Genomic DNA, 25,605 nt, shown 5'->3' with positions numbered 1-25,605 from the left:
CAGTGCCTGTCTCACAGCTTCAACAATATTAGTTTTTGAATGGCATTTTCTTCCTCTTTTGAGAAGCATTGCCTTTGCCTGTGACACCATTTATTCATCACATGATTCTCAGGAAGCAATTTTCTCATATCTCATTTCCAGCCTGAAACATTCTCTGCATGCAGCGTAAACCCTGGGAGTTGTGGCCCTGACACATTAAGGATTTTATCAGAGAAGCACATTTTTAAAGGACAAATGCCCTTATTCACCAATATTGCATTTAAAAGAAAACACAAAGACCAAGTTGCTCTGGATGCTCACCTTTGCCTCCAGTACCATTTCCCAAGCATTACAAACCACATAAAAGGACAAAGGATACTTCAGCGCCAGTCTAGAGACACCTAAGCCAAGAAACGCTGTACCAGGAGGAACATCACAGACATTGAGATCGCATGCCTGAAAGAAGGTAGAAGTTTTGAGTTTCTTGTGTTTTCAGGACCAACTTGAAGAGATATTAGCCAAGAAATTATTCACAGCCCACCCCCCCAAGTGAAGAGGGCAAACCCCACATTTGGAAGCACAGTCAGTGTTGCTGCCATCTGCTGTTTTCACGTGGTATGGAAAATTTCAAATTACTCTTTCCCCTTACTATATTTTTCAAGTTTTAAATGCAGTCATATAAGGAAGATTAGAGGGAGTGCTTTCTTTCTCACAATTCTTGATTTAAAAATGCTAATTTACTAATCTGACCTGAGAAATTTTGCTTCAATTTAGATTTTCTGCCTATTTCAGGGATGAGTTTGGGGTTCTTTTTTTCTGGTATTTTTTTATTATTTTTTAACATGAATTCCTATTTGGGATAAAGGGAAAGGCTGTCCACTTCTACAGAAAAGCAAAGAAAGCAGATAAATAGGGGAAAAATTCACTTGGGCATATTATATACTTTCTATGAGTAAATTTTAATTGGATGACTTGCATAAATGGAATGTAAATTTGTCTACAGCACAGCATGGGTTTGGCGCTTTAAAAGCCAAAGTTCAACTGCTGACATCATTAATTAGGAACTATAATTAGTAAATGTAGGGTAGGTAAAGGAAATGAAAACAAATGTGCTTCATTAACTATTCTTCAGGCACAGGTAAATATGAGTTCATTCACTGCAACTCTGCACTACATGCCTGAGACAGCCTTATTAGGAATAAAATAATAATCTACTGCCTTTGACTACAGAATAGCTAACTGCCCTGGTTACATTTGTTAGGGATCCATGACTAGGAATCACAGTGCAAGGCAGGTTTGAAGCTTCCTCTTTGAGCATTTACAATTTTGACCCACAGAAAATAATCACTACCCCTATTCCACTATGAGCCTGAATGACCTTGGGGGTCTTCTCAAAGCAGGAGATATTAAGATGAATGGTTTTGATGACCATTAGGAAACCAAGATTAGAATTTTATTTTCTTGATTAGTTGTGATGATACTGATATTATTAATTCACAAAGACACAATCAGTTGCCTCATTAGACTTTGCAAGTGATACATTGTTTCTGTATGACACATCTGAATGCTGCGTATCCCTGAGCCTGGCAGAAGCTCCTTCCTAGAGCAACATCTTCTCCTGGGGCAGTAAAGTAAATGTCTGACACTGCAGATACGAAAATGCCGACAACTAAAAGCTCAGTTGTGCATTGTTGGTTCAGAGAACAGCTCTGCCCTTAATTCAAGTTATCTATAGATGGCTATTATTGCAAAATTAATTTTTTTGAATGGCAGTAGAGTTTCTTTCCCCTTTATTTCAGCTTAGCCCATGCTGACCTGTTTTTGGTCTTCACTCTCCAGCCTATGTCTAACACCTTTGTTGGTGCTCTCAGCCTGTAGAGCAGAGGATGATCATGGTGCTGCTCACTGAATTAGGGTGCTAACATTATCCTTTCTAAAGGAAAGCATCACACACCTGCCCTGCTGGCTAATAACCAGGCAATAGAGTGGCTGTCACAGCTTAAGAAGGTAGAGACGGAAATGGGAAAGAATCCTGAGCTCCCAGAGGGGACAAGCCCAAGCATAAGACATAAATCTATTGCTGAGTATGGCATAGCTGAAAGACAATAAAAGATTCCTTAAACTGGGCAGAACAACAGGACAAAAGAAAAACAAACCTCCTAAACAATGTCTGTTCATTTCTTATTATGAGGTGGGCTGCTGCCTGCCAGCCTGTTTTAAAATCAACACTTCACAGCAAGAAACTACACAGCAATGTATCACTTCTCTGCAGGCACTTCCTTCCCCTGACAAATGGTTCAGGCACAGTAATAGCTTAACCAGAACTGCACTGAGGGACGACCAGCACTGAGGGAGGAGGATCTATAGGAAATAAATCTGTATTTATTTACAGACACATACACAGGCACGCAGCTTATTGAGCAGAGCAGCTTCTTATCGTGGAAAATGAGCTGTATAAAATGCAAAGCTACAGGAGATGTTTTAACACTCAGGGGAAAAAAAAAATAAGTTCCACATGTTACGCTAATTTATTCTGTCCCCAAGGGGGATCTCCATAAACTTTCAGGAGTTGAAAAATCAGCTCCTCTTCCAGCAGTTTTAAGACCTACTAGTTAGTACTCCTTGTTAACATCACTAACCTGCTAGCCTTACATTTTCCTAATTTTCCTAAGACAGGAGAACAGAAAAGGGATTGTCTGAGAGCTCATCATAGTGCTCCTGAGTACAAGCTGGAGCACATTTTTTCCTAAGGCAGAGAATAAACTGCACCCTAATGTAAATGGCTGATACAAAGCCAATGAACCAATTTATGCCTCAGCTAAATCCTTAACTTAGCACTTATGTAAGACATTAGACTTTTATAGCACTTGGACCAAGGTAGGAATTCATGAGGAGCTCACTAATTTGAGAAAACAACTTGAGTGTGCTTTTCAGTACGACAAACCAGACCACTTATCCAATTAGTGAGAGATGAAGGAAGATAAATTCTATTTTTTCAGCTTTCTGAAATGTTTTTCAGATTTTCTTATTTAATACAATCTCAATACAAAGCTGTAGAATAAAACTTTTAAGCTGCTCTCTAGTTACAATGCTAAGCCTTTCCCCTCATGAGTAAAAAAAGTATTGTACATGCAGGATTTAGCTATCTCTGCTCAAATTCTGCCAATTTTTAAATGCTTAGGAATCACAATGAATCTGCTCATTCCCCACCAGGGCTGGTAAATGAATCAGCACTAGAGCACTTCTATTTTTCTTTTACTCAGTAGTCACATTTGTAGGAGACTATTACTTTTTAAACACATTAATGTAATGATGGGAAATTAAGCATAAGCTAACAGAGATTTGTAGGTTCTACACCTGAACCTAAATGTGCATTTAATGAAGACCCCAGGAAATTATGCAGTCCTAATGGCTTGGAACTGAAATTTTGGGATAATCAACACAAAGAAGCAACCTGTAAGCTGGACTTTTCAGGATATGGATTCTTAGCACATTCTCAATATAAAGCCATCTCTACTCAGTTTCCATTATGGAGACTCTCACAAATCATTACTACATTTAAAAAAAATTTGGCTTTTTTGACTGACAGTAAATTGTATTTGTGCTATTAAATGAAGACATTGAACATTTGGAAACAACTTTGCACACTGTGATAAAAATCTATTTGCAATAAAATAAAAAAATAAATGTGCAGAAGCGAAACAAAGATCAGCTCTATATGGCTTCAAAAGTCAACCTCTATGAATTTTGATGCTAACCAGCTAAGAAGTAGTGCCACTATAGAAATAAGACTATGATCCATCCTACTACTACAAAAAAGTCTACCTAAACAGAACTTAGTCACTGGAAAGCTTTTGGCAAACTCTAATGTTTTTGTTTTGGAGGACAATTTCTGTTCTTACTTTTTAAGGCAATGGGGGAAGACCAGGAGATGATTAGGCATATGTTAAGATCAGACCTCTAGAAATACTTTACTGAAACTGCAGGAAGCATGTACAGAGCAATATCAGAAAGACTTGGCTTCTAAAATGCATTCTACAGGAACAGCTTGTTGTCTTTACCAAACATGAGTGAGGATAGCAGTTAATTCATCCTTCTTTTAAAAATTCTAGGCCATATTTTTGTTAAACACATAATTAGAAGCCTTAAAGGAAGTTCTCTTAGTTCTCCTCAAGTTCCTGACAAGACTCTTAGTGCCTTCCAGCCCATTCAGCATTACAGGTGCTGATTCATGTTTCTGGGTATTTTTGAAGGACTGAACCTTAGGCTGCTTCTTGGGGGAGGCAAAATCCCAGCCCAGAAAGAAAACCTCCAGAGATTCTGTGATGAAGGTAAGAGAAGTAACCTCTATAAATCAGGAAGAAGTAATTTAATTTTCCTCTAGGTCAGGCATCAAATCTTTTCCCTTACATCAGTGACCCCTGGGTACTTGAGACTCAGTTGGGAGAATTAGCAATATCACATGCCTTATGGCAAGCCAACAAAATTGTTCTCAAAGCTGATCTTCAAAACAAGGTATCATAAAGAACCCACTTATCTGCAAAGGACAACATCCCATATGAGCATGGGCAGAAATCCTACACTGATTACACCACCAGCTGTGGGGCACAGCTGGTTGTAAATAGCATCACCTCACCTCTTCTTTTCCTAGGTCTGCAGGTAGAACAGGAGAGAGGCAGGATCAGACTTCTGGGGCTGGATCAGACTTCTGACTTTCTGACTGCTTGTTCCCATCTGGGCTTTTGCTACTCACCCTGAAGAGGTGCATCAGAAAAACTGCAGGAGGGAGAAGATGAGTCCTGTGGGATGTACATTTCTCTTTCCAAACAGTAAGATGAAATGGCTCAAGTTCAGACCCACAACTTCATGTACAAGAATCTCAGCAATTTCATTTTCAGTTGTTAATAATTTTTATGTTTCCTCAGTGGAAAAATGCTTAAATGTAATTTACTTTCAATCCACCAAAAGGTTATAAACTATTTCTGGGCTGAAGGCTGCTAAACTATGTCAATTCAAAAAAACCACCAAGACAAACAGGTATTCTTGCAAGAAGTACTGTTCACAAACTCGAAGTCCAAGGAAAATGTGCCAGAGAAATGAAACAATGGGGGAAAAACAGCCTATTTCCTTCAAGGGCTGTGTAAATATCTCTGGAATGTGTGTAGCCTCCACTGTGTACTTCAGGGTGACCTCCTTCTGGGGTTTGCATTTTCCATAACTTCCCTCTGGTAAGAGAAAGACTTGATGTGTACATTCAGGTCCCCAGCTAGGGTCTGTCAGCCTCGCCTGCTGCAGTCAGCAACACCAAAGTGATTTAGTGCAGCTGAGGCACTGGCTCATTGCTCACCAGCTATTCTGAGAAGCAGAGCTCAGGCTTTGCCTGTCCCAGCATTGGTCCAGCTGCCTCCTGAACCAGTGGGAGTCACAAGGGGTCTGGCTGCAATGCAGGGGGAGGGAGAGCAGCAGAGAAGAATTTAGATCTCCCAAACTGTGACTGTCAAACTGATGTAAAAGTACTGCCCCATGGTATCACATTTATCTTTCCCTATTTGCTATCTATATGTGCAATAAAGCACTGGATGTTTAGCTGATTTGAAAGTTGAGATGGGGTATTTCAAGTTTACTCCAATCTTGAATAGCATTATCTTTCCTTAGCATCAAAACATAAACTAGAGGGAGACAATAACTGAGCTTGTTAAAACTTTGTAACCACTCTCTGGGTCATGTTTTTGAATCACTATCAACAAAGAAACAGGAGTTAAACCCCTTAAAGCACGATACAATTCCTCCCTTCTCCAAGTCAAACATTAGTACTATACTGGAGGTAAGAAATCACCTTTTCCTTAGGTTTTGCACCTGGAACAGTCATGCTATTAATCAGTTTACAGCTATGTTAAATAATTTGCCAGTACCACCTGTCTGAAACTGACACAAATAAGAGTATTTTTTTCATTAATTGTAAGTTCTTCAGCCATTAATTGTAAGTTCACTCATCAGCCAACTAAAATTGTTAAAGATTACATACACATGGTAATAGATGTATTTACTACAGATTTTTTTTTCTTTGCTGAAGTTCTGCTTCATATTCTTCATATATTATCTATACTGCAATTATATCTGTCTTGTACACCACAATCAATAAATAAATTAATGCTTCAGTCACAACCCCACCTAAATTTACATAGCATACAGAAGTTGGCTTAGACTGAAGAATTTAACATACGAATTTAAAAGCTGGAGTTTGCCATATTTAGTTAAATTCTGCATACTGTTTTATCTTCAGAAATCCCTATATCAAATCACATTGCAGTAAACTTCCTTCCCAAATGTCTCAGTTTTGTTCATTTCCTTAACTCTGCAGCTTTACTTCTGAAATACTGGAACCAAATCTTGGGCTCTCAACAATTAACACTCCAGTACCATATTCATGCTCAATGTAAGATTATGGAGAACTGGTTTTCTTTGCAGCTCTTTAACCTTTTTGGTATACTTCTATACAAGCTCTGCACAACCCAGCTAATCAAAGGCATTAATTCATGCTCCTAACCAATTTCAGTAGGATCAAACATCTAGACAAGGATCTACGAAGCCATCTTCACTTCAGAACCTCAGTTTCCAGTCTACAAAATAGAGACAACACTTACAAACATAAGGATGTTTAGAATACCTCACTCACGGATGTATCTGAAGGATGGTTTTGAAGAGCTGAAGAAGGCAGCTGGGCTTGCTTTTTTGTTTGGTTGGGGTTTTTTGTTTAGCAAAACAGCACACCTGATACACACAAATCCCACCTGGGGAATTTGCATAAGGCTCTGTATGTGGGAAAGGGACTTCTTTTCTGAAGAAAATTGTGCACGGGTTCTAAATTCCCAGGGCACTTTTCCCTTCCTACCTTGAGGAAATTTCTCTGTGTACTCCCAATGCTCTGAGCATATTGGAAACCTGCCCTGAGGCAAGCAATAAATGGGGGTTGGGGAGACAGGACTGCAGCCTGGCTCTTCTTGCTTTTGTCTGTAAAATGAAGCATTTTGAAGGGAATTTTGACTGGACTATACTGACTGCAGGGCCCATTTCTCATAGCTAAAAGACCATGAAAGTAGCCTTTCCATACAGAGCCATTCTACAACATGCTCCAAGTGCGAGTAGAAGCTCTAACGCCTGGTAGTAACTAAGACCAGACCCTAGAGGCTAATGGTGGCTCATTTATAGCAGATCGATTACAGGACATCGTTTTTTGACAAGACTACAGGATGCATGATGGTGGATTATTAATGTAGTTGGCAGGCAGCTGCACTCAAATTCATTGCTGCGGCAGCTGTTCAGTAAAATTTGCTGGAAAATCCAGTGGAGATTAGGTTTTGATGAAAAATTTCAAGGCGCTTTTCTCTAATGCGGGCAAGCACAAACCTCCTGGGTTTATTGAATGTTGCAGATCAGCAAGATAACGATGCTTTTGCCTAAGCGGATGGAAGGCGCTGGGAAATGTGGGCTGCTCCCAGCAGGTCTGTGCTGCTCTCCAGCTCCGAGTTCTCCCCGGTCCTGTTCGACAACATCCACAGCCTGTCATTAGAGGGCCCAGCTGCAAATGCCAGGGCCGTGTTCGTGAGGCAATTACCCACGCCTCTGTGTAAGTGCGGCACTCGCCGAGAGTGCGTTCTGGGGAGATACTGACAGCAAAACAGGATGTTGCGATGGGTACGGAGCTTTTCCTGACCGAGGAGAAAGTGCGTCATGCAACTCGTTGATGTTGCTTAACATACGGAATCGCCTTGACTGGGCGATTAGATAGTATGCAGCACAGCTGGCTTGAATTTCTGCTCCTACTTTCTCTTTTCCCCAGACATCAAGCACATGACTGGAAGTTATAAGAGACGGGAGCGCGGCCGGCTGGGAGTGACTGCTTATGCCCGGCTATAAGAAATAGCAGGGTACAGAAGTGACAGTCCCTCTGACTTAACATCAGCGAAGAAAAAATTCCCCGTACTAGTCTGAACGAACGTTTTGAGATTCACCTAGAAGATCTGTTTTAGATTGCTGGGGTGATTACATTAAGCCTCCCAATTAACCCACCCAGAGCCTACTCGACAGCACAAGCTTTTGACTATAAACCGAGGTGCTGCTCCTGGCCGACCCGCCCGGGAGAAGGCGCGCTGGCCCGGGCGCTGCTCCGGCCGCACCCCGCGTCCCGCCGCGGCCCCTCTGCGCTCGGGGCAGCGGCCGCAGCCCTGGCGGAGCCGCGGCCCGAGGCGCTGGGCGATGCCCGCCCGCAGGGGAAGCGGCGGCTGCCAGGGCGGGCGGAGTCGGAAGCACGACAGCACGGGGCGCTGGGGCGGCGCTGCTGGCGGGGGCGGGAGTAGCTCGGCACTCGCTGCCGTGCTGGGGTCGCGGCGCAGGGACGGAGCCGGGCAGCGCCGGCCCCGCAGCAGCGCCAGAAGCAGCGGCGGCAGGAGGAGGAGGAGGAGCCGGAGCCGCCGAGCGCAGGGAGCCGCCGGAGCCGCTGCCCCGGGCGGCTTGCGAGCGCCGGGCTGCGGCGCCGCCGCTGCCTGCCGCCGCTCCGCGGGTGAATGAACCTGTCCCGGCCGACCACGACGGCGGCTTCGCCTCGGGCTCCGGCACCGGCCTCCCCCCGTACAAGATGGACGGTTTCGCCGGGAGTTTGGGTGAGTGGCGGCGGGACGGGACGGGACGAGGTGCGGGCAGCCCGGCTGCGGCGGGGCCCGGGGCGCGCACCTGCGGCCGGCGGGGATGCCGGAGCCGCCGGCTGGGACTGCCCGGTGCCGGCCGGGCCGGTGCGTGCGAACACCGCCCGCGGCGGGAGGGGAGGGGATGCCAGCGCGAAATCTGGTCAGCTTCAAACCATCTGTTGCGAGAGCTCCGGCCGCACTTGCCTTCTTTGTTCTTCACTCGCCGCGGGTTTGCGCTTCCCCAGAGCTAGTTGCTTGGCTTTGGGCTGATGGTTTGGCTCAAGCTGTTTGGGTTTTTTTTAAACGTTATTTTGGTTTTTGTCTCTTCTTTTTGCTCCGGGCGGGAGAGACGCCGTCGGTCCGGGAGCAGCGGGCCCGGTGTCGCACCGAGAGCCGCGGAAAGCTCTGCCCTGTCCCGGCTCAGAGCGGCTCCAAGGGGAACGCAGCACCCCTGGAAACCTGGGGGCGCTGCCGGCATCCGCGGGAATGGTAACGGGGCGGTCGGCGCCTTCCCGGTGTCCGAGCATCCGTCCGTGCGCCCGAGGAGCCCTCCGGGCTGCCTGGGCGGCACGTTCCTCTGCCGGAGCCCTGGCGTGAGCGAAAATATGAACTGCTTCTTTTTGGTGCCAGAAAACTGATAGGCTGCTCTGCCTTCAGTTTTATGAAGGCTGCGGCAAATTCTCACCAGTTTCTTGAGGCAAAAATACTCCACCAGACCAGTTTTTGACTCGTTTGGGTGACAGATCGCTTGTGCAGCCGCGTTGTGCTGATTACAGGTGTCAACTGACCGTGTATCCAAATGTAACACTTGTAAACCGTGTAAGTTAATATTTCTGCAAATTTTAAGACCGTTGACTTTGAGGTGCTGCCTACCTGCTGCTCTCATCGTATTCAGTGCTGCTGCATCTATTGCAGGCATTTCTTGCTCAAACTCACTCCATCTTTTGTAGAATAATAAATCTGTGCCCCTTAAAAACAAGATTAATTTATTTTTACGTCACTCCCGTAAAACCTGTAGTAACAGTGAATAGTTCTCAATTTTCTGGAAAAATTGACTCATTTAAATACTTCTGAGTGTGATCCTAACCTTTCAGGTTTTTGAAATGTCAACTCCAGCATTTTGGGCATCTCTCCAAACCAAACCGGTGCACCATAATTAACAGTATGCTTTGGTAGTTTGGCCCTTTGCCAGATATACTGTCCTTGCTCAAGTAACTGCCATGGCCATTTTAGATCTGGTGATCAGAAAGCGACACATGGAGGAATTGTACGGGTTCTGTTCCCGGTTTTCTCAGGGAAGATTGTGCCTGTGGGTGACATATGTAAATGTGCCTTGGTTAATATTTATGAACCTCTTAACCCAGCAGAAGAACTGATCACCATATCAAAGCACACCGATATTGCTTTTAACTCGTGCAGTATTGGTCCCCTGAGGTCGATATTTAGAAATAACTGGTTTTTGTTGGAAGTAGGAAAAAAACTCAATTATTATGAAATAATTAAGCATTGCTTTCTTGCATGGAGTTTCTCAGTGGACAGTGGCATTGGATCATTGGGTGGGCCAGCACCTTGTGCTGTGGAGCCGTGATGGGCTCATTGGGGCATCCCATGTGTCTTGTTAAGGGGGGCTCCATCTGGATCTTTAATTTGTTTCACTGTTTGTTCAGGAACACGCTGTGATTTTATGTGAATTTAATGAGGATTAAGCTCAGCTCAACCTTTTAAAATGTGTATTATGATATTCACTGCTAGTTGGCCTTTGATTTTGCTTTTGTGTCAGGCACTGATGCGCAGAGGTTTTCTGGACTTGGGCTGATGGGAGGGCATTCCCAGAATCTTTTGCTTTGAAGTATGAAACTTTATGTGACTTTTTTGTTTCCAGGTTTGAATCATGCTGCTCAGTCCTCTTCTGTATTTTAATCACTTGTTGGCTTTTCTAGCTGCTAATGAGCACATAGTGTTCACAAAGATGTGTGAATTGTTCTGAGACCTTTTTTTTTTAAACATCTCTAATTAAAATCTAATGGCTTGAATTTAATCAGCTGTCTGCTGAATGTCTTTTAGGAAGGTCATAAATTAATGTAATTTAGAATGAAATGTAAAAATTAATTAAAATTATTGTTGGCAAAACTGTGCTGTCTATGTATGTGCATGCTCAACCAGTCAAGCAAGCTTATTAGAGAGCAAGTTGTCCTTTTAATGCCTCTTGTCATTATCTGGAAGGCAAAATGTTATTACAGATTGTGCCCTCTAGCACAGGCAGAAATACCTTCTTGCAAGTCTCCTGCAGTTGAAAATACTTTACGCAGCTGTTTTCTTTTGGCTTCCACATTGAAATTTTTATGAGAATAAACAGATGAAAGAAACCATTTTATATGTAATTTAGAAAATTGTTTTGGTTATTGGCTTAGTAAGTGCTTATGTAGCACTCTACTTACGAGTATACAATTACTGTATACAGTAAAAAAAAAAATCTCTATGTTATGAGTTAACTTGCACAATTGAAATAGATATTGATTATTTTGATAAAGCACAGTTATTTCCCATTTGCTGTGACTTCAGTACCTTTAGAATATCACAGTGATAATTGGATCTCGTTTATTGTCTCACGTAGGACAGTTGTATGTCACATTTGGCATTGCCAAAGTGATGGCTCTCAGAGGGCTCAATGGATTCTGACCATCTGCTTTTTCAGATTCATCCCTCGAAGTCAAAGAATGTGCTTCTGAATGGGAACAAGAAGTCTGTGAACTTGGACTGGGGTGCCTGAGCTCTTGCCTTGTGCCCTGACTGAGACAGAAGCACAGCATGGGTGTCTGGCTCTGATGCTGCCAAGTTCCCCTGCCCCTCAGGGTCCTCATCAAAACAGACGTGCATCAGGGCAGAGAAAGCACTGCTGATTCTGCCAAAGGAGTCAAGCAGAGAGTTCTAGCAAAAGGAAAAAATAAAAAAGGCAAATAAAAAAGCCCGTGTGGGAAACAGTGCAGCTAAGGCTGTCAGTAAGTGCTGTCCTGTTTCACCCTCGCTCCTGTTTGTTCTGCACTACTGCCCTGTGTCTCTTCCCCTCTCACGCTGGTGCCTGCGAGCCCCGGGTGAGCTGATTCAGACATGCCCATCAGAGGGCTGCAGGACTGCAGAAGACTGATAGTTTTGCCAATAATCATTCTGAGTTTTAGGTAACATCGGGGATTATATTACTTTTCTGCTTTGGTGCTTGCCCCTACTGTTTTGATGGGTTTCTGCCTAAATTGTCTTGTTAGGGAGTAGGAGAAGCATGCCAGGTGGTGGGAAGGAAGCAGCAGGAGCCTTCAGCTGAGGCTAGGTGGGACCAGGTGTAGCTGCCAGCTCTGAGAGTGACTTTGCTGGGTCTCGTCTAAGGTGTGAGAGCTGTTAGATTTAAGGAGAGCCAGCCGTGGCAGGCTGCCTGGGGCTGGTGAGGAGTGAGTGCTCTTTGCTGGACAGTTTTCCATTGCTTTTAGCAGCTGCATTGTTTTCCCTTCTGAGAAGGCTTCTGCTAATTGAACTGTGTAACAATAACTCATGGTAAACAAAGATATGGAAACATTCATCAGATTATATTAAAAAAATCACTACAGCCTTTTCCAAGTTTTTCACCAGTGTGTGTGATAACAATCTGGAATAAAGCATTTCAAAAGGACTCTCTCCATTATTGATGTCTGTGGCAGAATAGTAACTCCTAAAAATATGGAGAAGTCTCAACTTCTGATTTCAAACCGGGGTTTTTGTGCAGCTGTGCAGGATGCCCTGAAGGTTAGAAGGAATCTTTCTGAAGGATTCTCTATGGTTGAAAATAGTTTCACAGAGAAATTAAAATCACTCTTGTCTTGAAGTTTCAGGCAAGTAGAATAATTTAGGATTTTTTTTTAAAGGTTCTTTGAGCCTGTGCATTTTGTTTTCAGGGAAACAGAAAGCAAAGGAGAGCTGAAATTACTAAGTGGAGACCAATGCTTTGCTCTGCCGTTGTTGTTACTGGAAGAAGAACTGGAGACATAATAAAAAAGATAATTTTGTGCGGTATCTACATTTTGTTCTGTCGCTGTATTGCTACTAACTGCAGTTTATATGTTAACCACTTACTGGAGGGGTGACATGGTTCATATCATTTTGCTCCATTTCTTTTCCTGGGTATTGTGCAGAAGCTCTCTGTCTTCTGGGCAGGTTCTGAGGCAGCGTTATGAGTATGTGCTGCTGCTCAGCCCTGGAGGAACCAGCAGTGTCTGTTGAACCTGTGGCTTTGCTGAAACCCAGTAAGGCTTCTCCAGAGCCCCCGGTCTGTGCGGGCAGAGCTGCTACAGGGCTCAAGGTGGCTCAGGCAGAGAGGATCTTGTGGTCGCTGGTGCTGTGAGCCTGGAAAGCGTGTGCGCATGATGATTCATCTCTGGCTGGGCTCACTACCGAGAAAAATGAGTGTGTGGGGTATTTGTCATTTATTTGGGCTAGAATATTAAGTTTTATCGTTGCCCGTCTAGACTGCAGAAGTGGCCGTGGTGCTGCAATGCAATTGCTCATAGCAACAGCGAGCTCAGCCTGATCCACAGGGCTCTGCTTGCTCGTGGGATTGCTGTGTGCTATTGTCACTGTGTGTCTTCTTAAAAATAAAAACTTTGGCAGGACATCATTCTCCCCTGCCTGAGAAGGATGGCCTTGGCTGGTGCCAGGGGAGATTAAACTCCAGCAGCAAGGAGGGAACAGGCTGTTTGCTTTAGAAAGTTGGTGGTGGCGGCGGCTCACCTTTTGCTAGAGGTCTTCAGTTCATGTGCAGTGAGGAGGAACCCTTTGCTCTCTAGCCAGCTGAAAAGCAAAGGATTGTGTGTTTAAAAAACAATCCTGTTTTTGCACAGAGTAATTGGTAATATTTGGTCTCGTTGTGAGTAGTATCTCAAACACGGGAGCCTGTTAGAACTCCCTCTCAAAATTTCTCTCTCCCTTAGAAAAGCTATTATTAATGCTTGGGATGCTTAGAATAAGTTCTGGCCTTACAATGGGTTTTTCATGTTCTTTAATACTTTTGATACTGCAGTAGAGTTATATGACATGATTGTCTCTTGCCTGAGGAACCTACTCTGAAAGGATTTTTTCTTTCTATGCTTTATATCATGAAATATGCAAGAGGGAAAAAATTGGTCAAGAACGGTGTTCTTAGAAGTTTCTGAAACAGTGTTTTGTTTAGTAAGTATTATTATTAATAATAATTGTTTTGTTAGTAAGGGTGATCCACGCCAGTCCTTGCTCTTCAGAGCTGCTTCCCTTCTTGGTGTGGTTTGTATCAATTAGTGAGGTTTATTTTTCCCTTCTCTCTTCAGGTCCTTGCTAAACCTAATCCTTAATGAATGTGATTGTAAGGCCAAGAATGTTGTTCCTGTTTTACTCTCACATAATGTAATGGGAAGGGTGTTAGAGGATAATTAATTTTATAGCACGTGGCATGTACGATGACAGTGCAAGCCTCTCCGCTTTTGCTGGTGTTGAGCCTTTCTAGTAGGGACATTCTTCTGTTTAGGAGGTGAAAAACACCTGATAAGGAACTTTCCATAAGCTTCACTAACTTCCTTTTCAAGAAGTCTTTCTGTGCTTACTTATGGGCTCAGGTGGAACCACTGCTCACCTCACTTTTCCTCTCTGGAAACAAGTAAGCACCAGCAGTTTATATAGGAATTACTTCCCTCTTTTTCTTCATCTGCTTGTTTAAATTGAGGCAGAATTCTAGTTTTCTGGATTTTCCTTTAATTGAATGCTGAAGGATGGATAACTGGACACCACATGGTGATGTGCAATTTTTTCAGAGAGTGTGAGTGCTCTTTAGCACACGTATGGGCATTCAGATTGCAAAAGCTCGTGTCCATGGGGCAGCTTGGAGTCTGAACTGATCATTCAGTCAGTGAGAGTGGGTGGGTGGTGCTGATGGATGTGGAGCACAGCACCATCATCATTAAAAATATCAGTTTATTGCTAAAACTTGGAACATACAAAAATTTTTTTCTCTTCTCATTTTGCCTTTTTCTTTTCTTCCTGCCTGCTCCCTTTCTTATTTTTTGTTTAGTTTTTTTTGCTCCATGATGCAAGTATTCATACTACAGATTCTCAGTGAGTGCTACAACATTCTTAAGCATTCTGCCCTAAGTCTTCTTACTGGGTTGAATGAGCTAATGTTTTTTAATTAGTTTTTTGACTGTTTTGCCTCTCAGTGGGTTGCCTCTTTTTCTTATCCTCAGTATTTTCAGCCTAACTTGTTTACTAAATATAGCTGTGTCTTGTTGTTCTTTGACTGCTGGTTTCTTGATCCCTTTCCTGACTCTTTAATGGCTGCACTGCTCTGCATGACAGTGCTGTTGATAGGGAGGGACAGCTACTTTTTACCACGTGTTTGGAGAATCCAGTTTCATTCTTTCTTTGGTGTTCACTGCCTTTCTGCCCCATCTAGTGATGTGGATTGCATGCTCTTGTACCTTCTTAAGGAAGATACTTTTGAGTGCAAATCTGTCTTACTGTAGAAGTAGGCTTACTTTTTGTATTTAATACCAATTCTTTCTGGAGCTGCTTGTACTTGTGAATGACTCTTAGCCATAATAGAAATGCAGTGTGAGGGAGAAGAGAAGAAACAACAGCTATGCACTGTAAATAGATATGATGTATTTTGGATGTGATATATTTTGTACAATTACATGGAATTTCCAGTGTATTAAACTGAGGAAAAATACTGCTGTCTGTCACCTGGTTCTCTCATTTTGCTGAAGCTCCACTCAGAGCTGTAAATGCAATGTTCTAGCCTGGAGTTGGTTCCCAGTTCTCTGGCCAGTTTTGAGCTTAAAAAATATGGGAGGGGGAGGCTGAAACCAGACTGGTTTATATTAGATTGCATTTTGGATTTGTGTAAACAGTCTTAATGCATCAAGCTAAATTGGCAGGCTTTCATAATCCTCTTGGAAAATTGGGAGTTTGAAACCCAGCGGATAAATGAAAAAAAAAAAAAAAATGGTTCTAAGCCCCAGATTTGGCTCCCCAAAGGGATGCTGTAAATTAGTTAGATCTAGAAATGTGGTTTAGTTAAAGAAAATTAAAATGTGTTTTCATGAGAACCTTACAACTTTAAAGACAAAAGAGTAGGATTTATTTATTTTGAGTTGAGACACAAAAGCGAGAAAATGGCTGTTGACAAGAAATTTATATTTGCTGTCCAAACAAAGAGGTAATGATTTCACCACTTTTTATGGTTTTTAATGAAATGATGACATAAGGGTACTAGAAATTGTTTTAAAATGCTTAAATTCAGTCAGTGGCTGAGGTAAGCAAGCCTGCACATGCATAGCTCATTTTAACAATCCCAAACATATATAAGATGAATGGTAGAACTATTAGTTTCCTTACAGTTTACTATATGTTACTTTTTTTCTCTTTTGAGAACAAAAGAAAAATGTTGTTTTTGCATCAGGGTTCTGATGAGCTTTGTGCCCATCACTGTAGAGAAGAACAGCAGTAGGGTAGGCTCAAGTTTGTTTCCATTCCCCTTATTCTTGGTGACAAGCAGACCATGCCACTTCCTCAAGACATTTCCTGCTGTGTGTGCATTATTTGGATCTTTCCTTCCTTGGAATTGAAGATTTGCATTGGCAAGCTCTGTTTAAACACGGCGGAGTAGAGCCCAGTCTCACAGGTTCAGTTTTTGAGGAAGGATATCACCTCCCCAAATTAATATTTTTTTTAGTCTTTATTATATATGTTCTAGTACTTCTGGCTTCTGTAACTAATAGGCAAACTTTGGAGTGGCTTTGAATCGTAGATATAATTGTAGATATTGTAGACATAATCCTTCAGGTAGGGCACAACTGACTGAATTCCTTTCCAGGAGCAGTAGATGTTGGAGACCTGGCCACATGGAATGGAAGGAAAAGGACTGCTGTTAAAGATTTTCTTGCACATCTCTGGTTTGGTGTAGATGTGGTAAAATCAGTCTTCGAGTAGGAGCAGTTCTGAGGTGATTGCTACACACATCCATTTGAGATTCTCTGGGAGGAGAGTCCACTTCAGATATGTGAACATGCACTGCAGCTGGTACGGCTTGGGAGTTGTTTGGGTGCAATTTGATTGAATGGAATTTCAGAAGAGTAGATCTAAAAATGTGCTTTTTGGTATTTCCAAAGACAGGCATGGAAAGGAGAAGCCTCTAGGGGTGAGAACCATAAATTAAACTTTTTCAGCTGCAAGGTTCAGAGACGTGGCAATACTCATGTCTGCATAGTATCACTTAGCTTCTTTAAACAAGAGCTCTAACAAGGAGGTAATTACAACTTTGTTTAACTATGAAATGCTGCACTGAACTGCTATCCCCTCCTCTCCCAGCGTGTCCTGTGCAAATACCATCAGAAGGACCTGGCAGGAAATCAGTGGTTTGTGTGGCTGTGATGCTTGCTTTCTGAATTCTAAATGTGTCCATTAAAACCATGAGGCAAGAGGGACAATAACAGACAGTACAAACTCTGACAGGTGTTTTTTAAAATAATTTAATTTTTTTTTTAATACTCTGTCACGGGATAAGCATGAAGCAGCACTGAGTCCATCTGCACGTCTATTTTCTAAGCATTTAATGATGGCATTTTTCCATGAAAATTATATGACATTTAAGAAAGATGACATGTTGGCAGCGCTGTTCTCCAGATCTGGAATTTTTTCTGTATTTTCTGTAATCTGTGACTAGTATTTTCTGAAAGATGCTTGGAGAGATGAAATGTTGGTTATAAACAAAGAGTTGGGTGATTTGAGATATTTTCAAAGGATCTTTAAAAATAGAAATTGCTTGTCTTCCTCTTAAACATAGAGAAAAGTGGGTCTTAGGCATAGTTGTAGAAAACAGTAAACAATTCAGATTATTGGTAAAACACTTTGTTTTCCCCCTGAACGCTTTATTTGGCTTATTAGTGGGTCATTAGAAATGATATTTCAGTGCTATTTGCTGGAATAACTAATTGTTATTGTCAGTACTAACTGAATTGTTGGTACAAACTCTAAATAGGAAGAAACAATTGCTGGTCCACAAGTGCTGTGGAGCTTTTGGTGGTGCATTTCCAGCATTTTAGGCAGTAATGGTGTTACAAACTGATATACATTTTTATGATTCAATTGGAGAATTGTCCAATTGTGGATACAATTTCTGTGTGAGATTAACAAGATGCCTGAAGCTTTTGCATGCTGGCTGGTTTAGGGGCAAAGAATACAGATGGAACCTGGCAATCTTTAAATTTGTAAACTCTGAAGTTCAGAACCACCCCAGACAAGCACTGAAAAACAATCCCACTTTATTCATGATGTGGAAAAATACAGAGTAGAAGTTACTGTTTAATCACAGAATGGTTTGTCTTGGAATGAACCTTAAAGATCACCTGGGTCCGACCCCCCTGCTGTGGGCAGGGATACCTTCCATTAGACCAGGTTGCTCCAAGCCTCATCTGATGACAAATTTAATTCTGAAATAGCCTTCCATTTTTCATTTTTAGATGCCAAACTTTTAGATGTTAATAGTTGTAAGTTATTTAAACTTCGGAGGGGTTCAAGCTGTGGTTGGTGGATGTTGCCAGTATTTGATCTGAGTGTCCTGCAGAATGGTTTATTATGGGTTAAATGTCATGGTGTGCATTAGCAAATGCAGGAAATATTTGTTGGGAGGAATCTTATATTGCTTTTTCATTGGGGTAATTTTTCAGTGAGCTGGTGTGGGACTCTAATCTGGCACCCTTACTGAACAGGAGATAGGAGACCAGTTTTTCTTTATATCAAGGCATCTGAGTTTTGAACAGATTTTTGATCATTCATTTTGTGTGTGCATGCCAGGCTTGTGGCTCTGCTACAGGAATGTTTGTATGTGTGTATAATGTTCTATTTGTAGAGAAATATGAGACTGGAAGAGCATTTAATTTGACTTTTAGTAGTCAAATGTCGAAGTCATCATTCACCTCAGAAACAAAAAATGCAAGTTGTTTACTACTGGATTAAGGTATTTGAAGCATTGTTAGGGTGGAGATTTTACCTTGTTTCCCTCTCTGCCTATCAATTCAGTTATTACCTAGCTAAACAATACAGGTTTGTGTGTACAGATTCTTGCAAACATGCTTTTAATTATCTGCATTTACTTAATTATTATTTGCAGTAGAAATTTCAATTTCCTGCTCCTATAGGTATGGCAGCTTTACCAGCAAAAGGGCTCTAACTTGGCTGCTGGCTTTTGTGAATGGCAAAATTTGCTGTTTGTTTTCTGTAGATCACAAAGTGATTTTTTTTTTCCAAAGCTATAGATTAAATGGCAGGGAATTGCTGGAAAGTGAAGGAGAATTGACAAGAAAGCTTGCAGAGTATTTGAAGCCTAAATTGTATTTGCCAGTTTGTGCAGAATTGTGTTTGATAAGATCACTTACATCTGCCTTTCAGCCTTTAATTGAAGGTAATTTAAACAGATAAAATTTTAATAGTCCTTATTTTAGTTTCCAGAACTAATTGGGAAATTTCCAGACTCTGGTGTCTGCATATGTATATATATAGCAACACACCCACTGATATCCTCCTACCCTCTCCCCCAGTTTCATTTAAAGGATTCAAAGTCTGGCTACCCTTTCAGTGAAGGAACTTCTCCCAATATCAAATCCAAACCTGTTCTGATGCAATTTCCTGTGTTGTATGACTTGTTTCCTGGGAGACTGACCCCCACCTTATATATAACATCTCTCTTATGTAATATAGCCCTATCTGGACTTACTTTTTGCATGTTTGCTAATGCACTTTTTGGCTTCCTGTCAGTATTACTGGCTCCTGATTATCTTTTTGCATTGCAGTATGTATTTTGGTTTTGGAAAGACTTTAAGCTTTTGAAAGCTTAAAGTTTTGGTTTTGAAAAACTTTGAAATAGCTTTTGTTTTTTTTGTCTTTGCCATGTTGCTATTTATGGAGTCTTTTGCATACTGCATATGGGTTAAAACTCAAAATACCTTCAAAGTTAAACTAATTAGCAGGCAGAAGATAGAAATCTTTACTAGAAAGAAGTGACTTGCCTAAGATGAGCAAGAAGCTGTGTTTTGGCAAACGGCTCTTCTGTACTATCATACGATCTTTGGGTATGTATTTTTAGAAGAAAAATGGGTAGGGTTGATGTCATCTAAGAGTTGTCTGTTGACTCTTAACTCCAGTTTTCTTCATCAGCTTAATTACTCTGGGATTTTACCATCCCTTGAGTTGCAGTACTGGCTTAGCAGCCTCAGGTACTGGCTCCTGCCTTTGATCTGCATCTTTCTTTGTTGAGAAACAGGGGTGCAGAAGCAGCCATTTCATAGTGATTTTCATCTGCCTCATCAGCTTTAATGTGTATGTGCCAACATTCCCCCTTCTCTGTCGTGCACAGTTCATGCTGTCTCCTCCAGTCTCCGCAAAGAGCAGCTGCTTGGTGGCCTTGAGCCATGTGCTACCCGTGGGTACTGTCATGCTGAGCCGAGCCAGATCCCCATGGGATCTGGGGTAAACCCTCTGGGGCAAGACCTTTGAGATGGAAACCATCTCTGCTTCTTTTGGTGATTCCCCTGTAGGTGTGGTCCTGAGTGATGTATAGGGAAGCTGGGTGGTGTGACAGCAGAGACTTCCATGTGGTTGTACAAAACAGGGGTAATGCTAATAATTACATATCACATGTAGTTTTGACTTTCCCTGAATAAGCAGTTTTGTAGCATGGAAGGGAAAGGAAAATGTCTGCCCTTGGAAGGAAGGCCTCTAATTTGAAACTGCAGGAGCCACTCTGGTGAACTCTCTGAGGGGTTTCACAGGGATGCTGACAAGCTACAGCTGCTGGAGGGATGCTCTGCAGAGCAACTTGTTTTTCTTCCTGTTGTGTTAGACTGCTGTGACATGTGCTCCTCCCTATGAATACCTGGATTGTCCAACGCTATGTAGCTTTGTAGAACCACCCATTCCCTCTCAGGTACTTTTGTGGATGCCTTGTGATTATTTGGGGTTTTTAAAAACTTCTATTCCATGTAGAATATTATTTTCTGTTTTTCACTGAATGCCATTTAACTTCAATTTTTTGCTGGAAAGTTTTTGAGGTGACATACGACACGCTTGCCATGTTCACCATGCTTGTCATGGGCTACTTTATGTCATGTTACCCTTTTTCTTATCTGTGCTTTCCTCAGATGCTGACTTCTAGTGACTTCAGCATTATAGGAACAATTTTCAGTCTCTTGGAAACAGGTGTTGGAATAGGTTTTAGTAATTTACCTCTTGTGTTATGTGAACCAAGCACACTGATGCTCTGATAGCTTGATGTCTTTCTGGGCCACTTCCAAGGATCTTGGAGCAGGAGGGTGCTGCAGCTGTTGCAATTTACTGGCTGTTCAGTCCACCAAGGTTCTGCTCCTCAATTCTCTTGTAACAAGAAACATCCCTCTAATTTAATAAGGTAATGGCTGCCATATGCTTTTCTTCATTACCCTCTTTTCTTCTTCTAATTTTTCATGTGTGTTTATGTACATCTTCCATGCTAGTAAAACACTGAAAGTAGGTAAGTTTCTGCTTATTTAGAAACATTTTAATGTATAGAAAATAATCATAAAGGCATTTATATTAGTTTTTTATACTCTGAGGTACATTCCACGTATTTGTTAATCATTATTGGTTTGATTATTTTGTTTGACGTAACTTATTTTTCCAAGGACTTTTATTGCAGCAATTACACATGAAACTTAGAAGGAAGTACAACATCAGATCACTAGAGATTCTCTGCTGCTTTTACAGTTAATTTTTATGTTTTGTGGTATTAAAGTTAATGATTTCTGGCTGTGCTGGCTGTTTCACATGCGTAGTGTATATTGTATCTGCTTTGTTACTGAGGGTATTTTTTTGAACCCACATGCGTCAATGTAATTGGTAGGAAACTTACCTTTGGTTTTGTAATTGAACACACAGTTGTATTTGGGTGCTTTCTAGTGCTGCCTCTTTTATTGATCTAGCAAGTGACTTGTAGCAGTCATATGAAGTATATAATTACCAAGAAGTAATTATATAAGTATACATGATATATATATATATATGTATGTATGTATGTATGTTATAAGTGCCAAGAGGTACTGCAGCTCTTCTGTTACATATTGTGATCTCTGTATCGCCATGTGTGCTGTTCTGCTCTCATTTTGCATTTCACTTTTCTACTCCCTTTTGAGTAAGCTGCATATCGAGCAGTTCATCCACTTTCTACCTACTGTAAAACCCCCTCCATTTTTTTTTAGTTTTGAGGCAGTAATTTGTAGTCCTTTAGTAGGTCAGTGTTCCTGTTTGTATAAAAACATTTGTGAAAGTAGCAGCAAGAGCAAACGAGATGGAGTCAAGCTCTGGTGGTGTTTTCACTAATTCCCTGCTCAGAGGGTGGACAATGCACTGCTGCCTGTGGGTGTTGGCTTTGCTCTGTGTGTGCAAGCTCATCAGCATGGTACCTTGCTGTGCTGGGGAAAGAGCTGCACCCATCCCATGGCTCAAACCATGTGGTGCATGAAGCTGTGTTGGAGGACTGCAGGGGGCTGGTGTGAGACAGCTGTGGCAGTGTAGAGGGCAGCTGAAAGTGACTCTTCTGTCTTGGGAAGCAAAGGATTTTTTACTATTTTTTTTTTTTTATTTTAGCCTCCTTTTATAATGCCTCTTCAGGTGAATACTGAGTACTGGCTGTATTTGTGGGCAGTATGGTAAGGAAAACAGAGGGTGAGCACTTGAAGCCCAAATGATTTCTTGTATAAATTGTTTAGGATTAGCTGTGTGCCCATCAGCATGATAATGGGTGTGTTTCTGCAGAAAATCAGCTAATTCCTGATCCAAATTACAGGCTAGATGGTTTATCTCATGATAACCACTTCCTTGCATGTCCAGGGTGACTGCAATAGCTCTATTCTTTTAGTCATGTTGGAGAAACCCTTGAGTCTCTCTGAGGAGTTTTGAGATGCGGGGCACTGTGGGCTCAGCTTTGGTGTCCTCAAGGAGCTCAGGGGCAGGGGGCTGCACTGGCACCACGCCTGCCTTTGACTTCGGTGGGTCACTGAGTGGGAGGTTACTGGGAGAATCAGTTTGTTACTGTATCTCTGGAGGACTAGAGCTGTGGGGAAGTGAGTGGGCAGATAGTGGTTTGGAAACTGTAAAGATAACATTGTGTGAAGAAGTTAGAGAAGGTGCCTGGCTGGTGTGTGCTGCCTGGTACAGCCAGCCTGTGGTCCAGTTCCCCTTCGCAAAGGCCCATCTGTCTCTGTTGTGGAGCTCCTGTCTGCCAGCATGGTGGGTGGAGGTGGTTCACTGCACACCCCAGAGGTGAAAATAACTGCTTGACGTATTGTGGCTGCAGGACAGATGCTGTGAGGGAGGAAGAACAACGTGGTGTGGTAGTAGAGCAGTTGGGGAGACAGCTGGATGCTCTTGAACATCCCACTACTCTCCAAATCTTGCAACTTTTTTCTTCCTCTGCTGCCTTTCCTCCATTTCTTCCTTTTTCCTGCCATTCTCAAAAAAGGTGTGTGAAAAGACAGAATGGATTTTCCTTTTCAAGGCCTTCTGAGAAAGCCTAACGTTTCACATCCACCTATGTCACTGTGTCTTCTCAAAAATCAAATATAAGCAAACATAGTACTGTTTTCTTAACCAAACCAATGCCACCCCAAACTTGAAATTAGCTAATGATATAATTATCCCGTTTAATTATCATTGTTTGTCTTGCTGTCCTTATTGAGGCAGTTATGCATATGTTCCTGGATGAGAAAATGTGTTTTAATTTTGTTTTACAGTTGCTGTGTACTAAAATGAAAAAATAAGCCAACCTAATTCCCTTAGAATGTATATTTTATGGAAAACATGTATTTCCTTAGAATGTAGGTTTTATGGAAATATCTGAAATTAAGGAGTCAATAATTTTAACTTAATACTTCATTTATAAGACTTGATTTTGAGCTTCATATTCTAAAGCTAGTATGTTGTGGAGCAGCTAATCATAGGAAAGGCAAATAAGTATCAGATTACAAAACTTTTCTACATTAAAAATATGACCATATGTGCCTCTGAATAATTCCAGATGGAAGGCTGGTTTGTAATTTATTTTATATTACATTTCTTCAGAATTCTTTGCTTCTTTTTTTCCTTTCTTTTTTTGTTGTTGTGAACATAGGTTGTGAATCCAGAGATATATTACAAGCAGAAAAAAAAAATAAAAATAGAGAGAGTGCAAAATAATAGTTTATGCCAGCAGAGTTTTAGGCTGGACATTATGAAAAATTTCTGCACAGAAAGGGTTGTAAAGCATTGGAATAGGCTGCCTGGGGAGAGGTGGAGTAACCATCCCTGGAAATGTTCAGAAAACAGTATGGCACTTGAGGACATGGTTTAGTGGGGAAGGTGGTGGTGGGTTGATGGCCAGACTTGATGATCTTAAAGGTAATTTCCAACCCTAGAGATCGTATTTCACTTGCTAGGTGTGTAAATCCCATTCCCCAACATTTTGGTTGTGTACTTTAGCTAACAGGGATGCCAGGTTCCAATTGGTCATACATACTTTTTAATACATTATGTAGTCTCTAAGTGATCCCATTTTAGAGTACTATTCTTTTTTAATATGTATTTTAAGAAGCATGTTCAGATGCTTATTGAGACAGTTCCCAGAGTGAATGTGAAACCTTTCAAATAAAAAGGGAAAAACTTGAGAAAGTTACAAATCTCTGAAGACATGAAAAAAATATTATAGTAAAAGTGGTTTTGCAACCTTGGCTCTGTTTGCTGACAGTAGTGCAGCATGGAACTCCTTTGGAAAGAAACATTCTCTTAAGGGCTTGTCAGCTTATTCTGTTTCATGACACTTCTTTTAGAACAGCCTTGTGTTACAAAAAGAACCTTAGAAATAGGCATAGCTTGGTTCATCTTGTCAAAGTCAGCAGTTAAATATTTTGGCTCAGTAATTACAGCTGCACTTTCATGGCAATGTGAGAAAAATGCACTTTCATGGCAATGTGAGAAAAATGTAATTTTAGGTAATAGTCAATGAAGTTATAATTGTTCCTTTGTGGCAGGTCACTTGGGGCTCCCTTTGGGAGTGGGTTGTAGTAATCCTCTTACCCTCCTGCCCGGGGCAACTTGATCATTCTTCATCCCCAAGTGGAATGCCTGAATTGTGATTCTGGTCCTTAATAGTCCTTGCTTGCTTACTCTTTATCAGAGTGCACTATCAAGTTAATTCAGGATGATCATTTCAATTCTTACTATCTGTGTCTGTAGTGTTTTCCTTGCTTCTTTTTATTTACTAATTTCTCACACAGTTTTAACCATATAAGTCACCATTGTAGGAAATAATAACTGTAGTTTTGTTAATAGATTCTTTATGTTTAACTTCACTCAAACGCCACACAGGGTCCATGTGCAATGCATTAATAACACAGATGATGAGCTTGGCATAAAAAGTGCCTGTTCCAAGTTGCTTTTTCATCTGTATCCTCCTTGTTTTTATTTGTTTATTTCCTCACAATCAAATTTCAGGGCTTTAAGAAAGGCTATGTACGGTATTTACTTAGTGGCAGAGGAAAGTGCAGGCTTTTGTTTTGGCCGTGACAATCACAAAGTCAAAATATCTGGAAAACTTATTTCCATGTCTGGAGACTTTTTCCTTATTTTACTACTTCTTGGGGCTAAATATTGATTAAATTACTGATTATTAAGGAGTCCTGTGAAATACAAAATGCTTCAGAGCCCCTTGGTTTTAAGCCTTTAGAACCTTGCCCCAATGCCTTTCAGTGGGCTGTGCAATTAAAGAGGTGTTCTTCCTGTGCTTTGCTGGGGTATTAACTGCTTGTTTCTGCAAAATTGGGATTTTCTTTTTGTAATGCATGCAAACTCAGTTCTGTGGTGTGTGCTTTGTACAATAAGTGTAAATATA

At 41.5% G+C, this 25,605-nt stretch overlaps 1 protein-coding gene and 1 long non-coding RNA gene across 3 annotated transcripts in view; both read left to right on the top strand.

Annotated features, from left to right (window-relative positions):
• Positions 1 to 2,514: 2,514 nt before the first annotated feature.
• On the top strand, positions 2,515 to 6,306 carry LOC147655027 (uncharacterized). The gene is made up of 2 exons (XR_015283670.1): positions 2,515 to 4,310; positions 4,631 to 6,306. It is a non-coding gene; the product is annotated as an uncharacterized LOC147655027 (long non-coding RNA).
• Positions 6,307 to 8,343: 2,037 nt separating this feature from the next.
• The window catches only part of EML4 (EMAP like 4), a 145,810-nt gene continuing 128,548 nt past the window's right edge, over positions 8,344 to 25,605 (top strand). For both annotated transcript variants that reach the window (XM_086878464.1, XM_086878461.1), the window contains exon 1: positions 8,344 to 8,639. In XM_086878464.1, coding sequence (XP_086734590.1) covers positions 8,615 to 8,639 — 25 coding nt within the window. In that variant the 5' untranslated portion in view covers positions 8,344 to 8,614. The remainder of the gene's footprint in view (positions 8,640 to 25,605) is intronic.

Source organism: Cyanistes caeruleus, chromosome 2 (genome assembly GCF_971803275.1).
Source record: "Cyanistes caeruleus chromosome 2, bCyaCae1.hap1.1, whole genome shotgun sequence".
Classification (NCBI taxonomy): Eukaryota; Metazoa; Chordata; class Aves; order Passeriformes; family Paridae; genus Cyanistes; species Cyanistes caeruleus.
This window is presented reverse-complemented; position numbering and strand designations above follow the sequence as displayed.